We start from the raw sequence: 2,216 nt of genomic DNA, 5'->3' as shown, positions 1-2,216 counted from the left end.
CCAACGACGAGTGGCCGCACGTCCGTGGTCGTCGTCGGGCCGCTGCGATCGCGAATCCAGACCGTCCGTCATTTTATATTCATTCTCCTTCTTCTCCTTTCTTCTCCTTTCTTTTTTCCCCATTTTGTTGTTGCGCGTTTTTCTTGCGTCCGTTAAACGGGGAAGGGGATGCGTAAATAATTTTGTTGTACGCGCGCGTTTTACCAATGGACGACGTACCGAGGAAATTATAATCGATCCACCTTAACCTCGTTTATCCGCACATATCAAGGAGACGCGTGCCTCTATCCCATCTAACCTTCCTTCTTCCATCATCCTTCCTCTTCCTTTCTTAAACGTTACGGGAGCTAAGAATTAAGGGTTACCTTAAAGTGGCTTCTAGGTATTTATCGTATAGTTTATCGTATAGTTTAGTTATAGTTTAGTTTTGTTTTTTTTTTTTTTGAGCCTAGAGAGATCAAGCCCGAATCGTCGGGATCTGATATCGGCGCTTGTCGCTCTCGGTGGCCTTAGACCTGTTGATCCCTTTAGACCTAGGCTTTGCCTTGTCTCTCTAGGACAGAGTCTAAGTGTTTTTGTTTCGGCTCTTGTACTAAAAAAAACCCATCGTAGTGCCCGCGCCCTGTCCGAGATCGACCCTCCTCCCCCTCCCCTTCCTTCAATTTTCCCGGCGGATTTTTTTTTTCAATTTCACCTCACCGGGGGGAGGGAGGGAGGGGGGGAGTGATTCTCGGAAGTCGCGTTCAGAAGTTTCTTTTCTTTTTCTTTTCTTTTCCTTCCTTCCTTCCTTCCTTCCTTCCTTTCTCTCTCTTTCGTTTCATTCGTTCGGATTATTAATTATGGCACGTTTCAGGGGTGATTCCGGGCGACCAGCGCGACCAATGAGTCCTGCGAATTCTGAGAGAAGAGCGACTCAACGAGAACAATGATTATTCGCTCGAGAAAACGGGGAGAGAGGATCCCTCCTGGATCGTCCCCCTCCCCCTCCCCCTCGAGGGGCCGAGTCGGGGAGGGACGATCGAGGAGATTCCCCCCCCTTCCCGTGTTGCGGCGAGCGTCGTCGTTCTAGGAACTCTAGGATCCAGGACCGTAAGAAGTAAGTAGGAACAACGTGATCCGCGCGAATTTTGAGATTTTTCGCGCGTTGCTGAGAAAGAAGAAAGACCATTGGCCGCTGGTTGCCGTCCTCACGCACCGTGTAACGGATATCTAGATACGTATTTATCGACCGTTAACCTTCTCTCCTCCCCCCCCCTTAAGATTCTCACTCTGTCTTTGTCGGAGAGAAGCGTTTCACCGGTCGCGTTTCGCGGCCCCACGAGGAGGGCCGCGAGCGGAAATAGGATATTATTAATTCTCCCCGAGGTCGAAAATCGGGTGGAAATCGGCCCGATTTTTCAGGATCACCGGGTTCCTCGTGTGTATATGGAATATACAATAATAATAATAATTTCGTTTACTACTGCTGAGACGGAAATAATTTCGCGGATGACCACACTTGAACGCCTTTTTTCTTATTCTCGGCCTCGCGTGTTCACGTAGAATCGACGTAGAATCGACGATGGAAGAAAAACGCGCGCAAACGCGCGTTTCTTTTCTCTTCACGTCGAGTTGTACGTCGTTCTTTACACGTTGTCAGAGTTACCGATCATATCGTCGGCCTTCCTCTTCACGCCACGATCTTCAGGATGATGCTGCTGCTGCTGCTGCTGCTGCTGCTGTTGTTGATGATGTTGTTGTTGCTGATGTTGATGCTGGTGTTGATGCTGCTGCTGCTGCTGCTGCTGCTGTTGATGATGGTGGTGAAGACCGATGCCGGACGAGCCTTGCTGCTGTTGTTGCTCGTTGAGCGCCAACTGACGTTCAACCCCTTGAAGAGGTTGCTGATTCAGTCGTTCGACTTGCTGCAGGCCCGTCTGATCCGACGTCCAAGGGGTCCACTCGTCTCAGTAGTAACTGAATTTTCATGGTTGCTGATTGTTCTGCTGATTGACCACGTGCTGGAGAGTGAAACTCAAGGCCCGAGGATCACCGTGAAGCCTCAAGGCTTGTTCCAATCGTTGCTCTTGCAATCGCAACGCTTCCCCTGCGAAATCGTGAAAATCTTTATCAAATCGTTACCCAATCTTTTCTCCTCTCTCCCACTTCTCTCCTGCTTCGAAGGGTTCGCTTCGTCCAACGAACGACAATCAATAACAATAACATAACAATAATAA

At 49.3% G+C, this 2,216-nt stretch overlaps 1 protein-coding gene across 11 annotated transcripts in view; it reads right to left on the bottom strand.

Moving 5' to 3' along the window:
• Positions 1–420: 420 nt before the first annotated feature.
• LOC122711324 (zinc finger protein 853-like) overlaps positions 421–2,216 on the bottom strand; it is a 63,679-nt gene continuing 61,883 nt past the window's right edge. For all 11 annotated transcript variants that reach the window (XM_043929993.1, XM_043929994.1, XM_043930002.1 and 8 more), the window contains one exon: positions 421–2,086. In XM_043929993.1, coding sequence (XP_043785928.1) covers positions 1,965–2,086 — 122 coding nt within the window. In that variant the 3' untranslated portion in view covers positions 421–1,964. The remainder of the gene's footprint in view (positions 2,087–2,216) is intronic.

The sequence above is a fragment of the Apis laboriosa genome, unplaced genomic scaffold (genome assembly GCF_014066325.1).
Source record: "Apis laboriosa isolate Shangri-la unplaced genomic scaffold, ASM1406632v1 scaffold16_cov148, whole genome shotgun sequence".
Taxonomy (NCBI): Eukaryota; Metazoa; Arthropoda; class Insecta; order Hymenoptera; family Apidae; genus Apis; species Apis laboriosa.
This window is presented reverse-complemented; position numbering and strand designations above follow the sequence as displayed.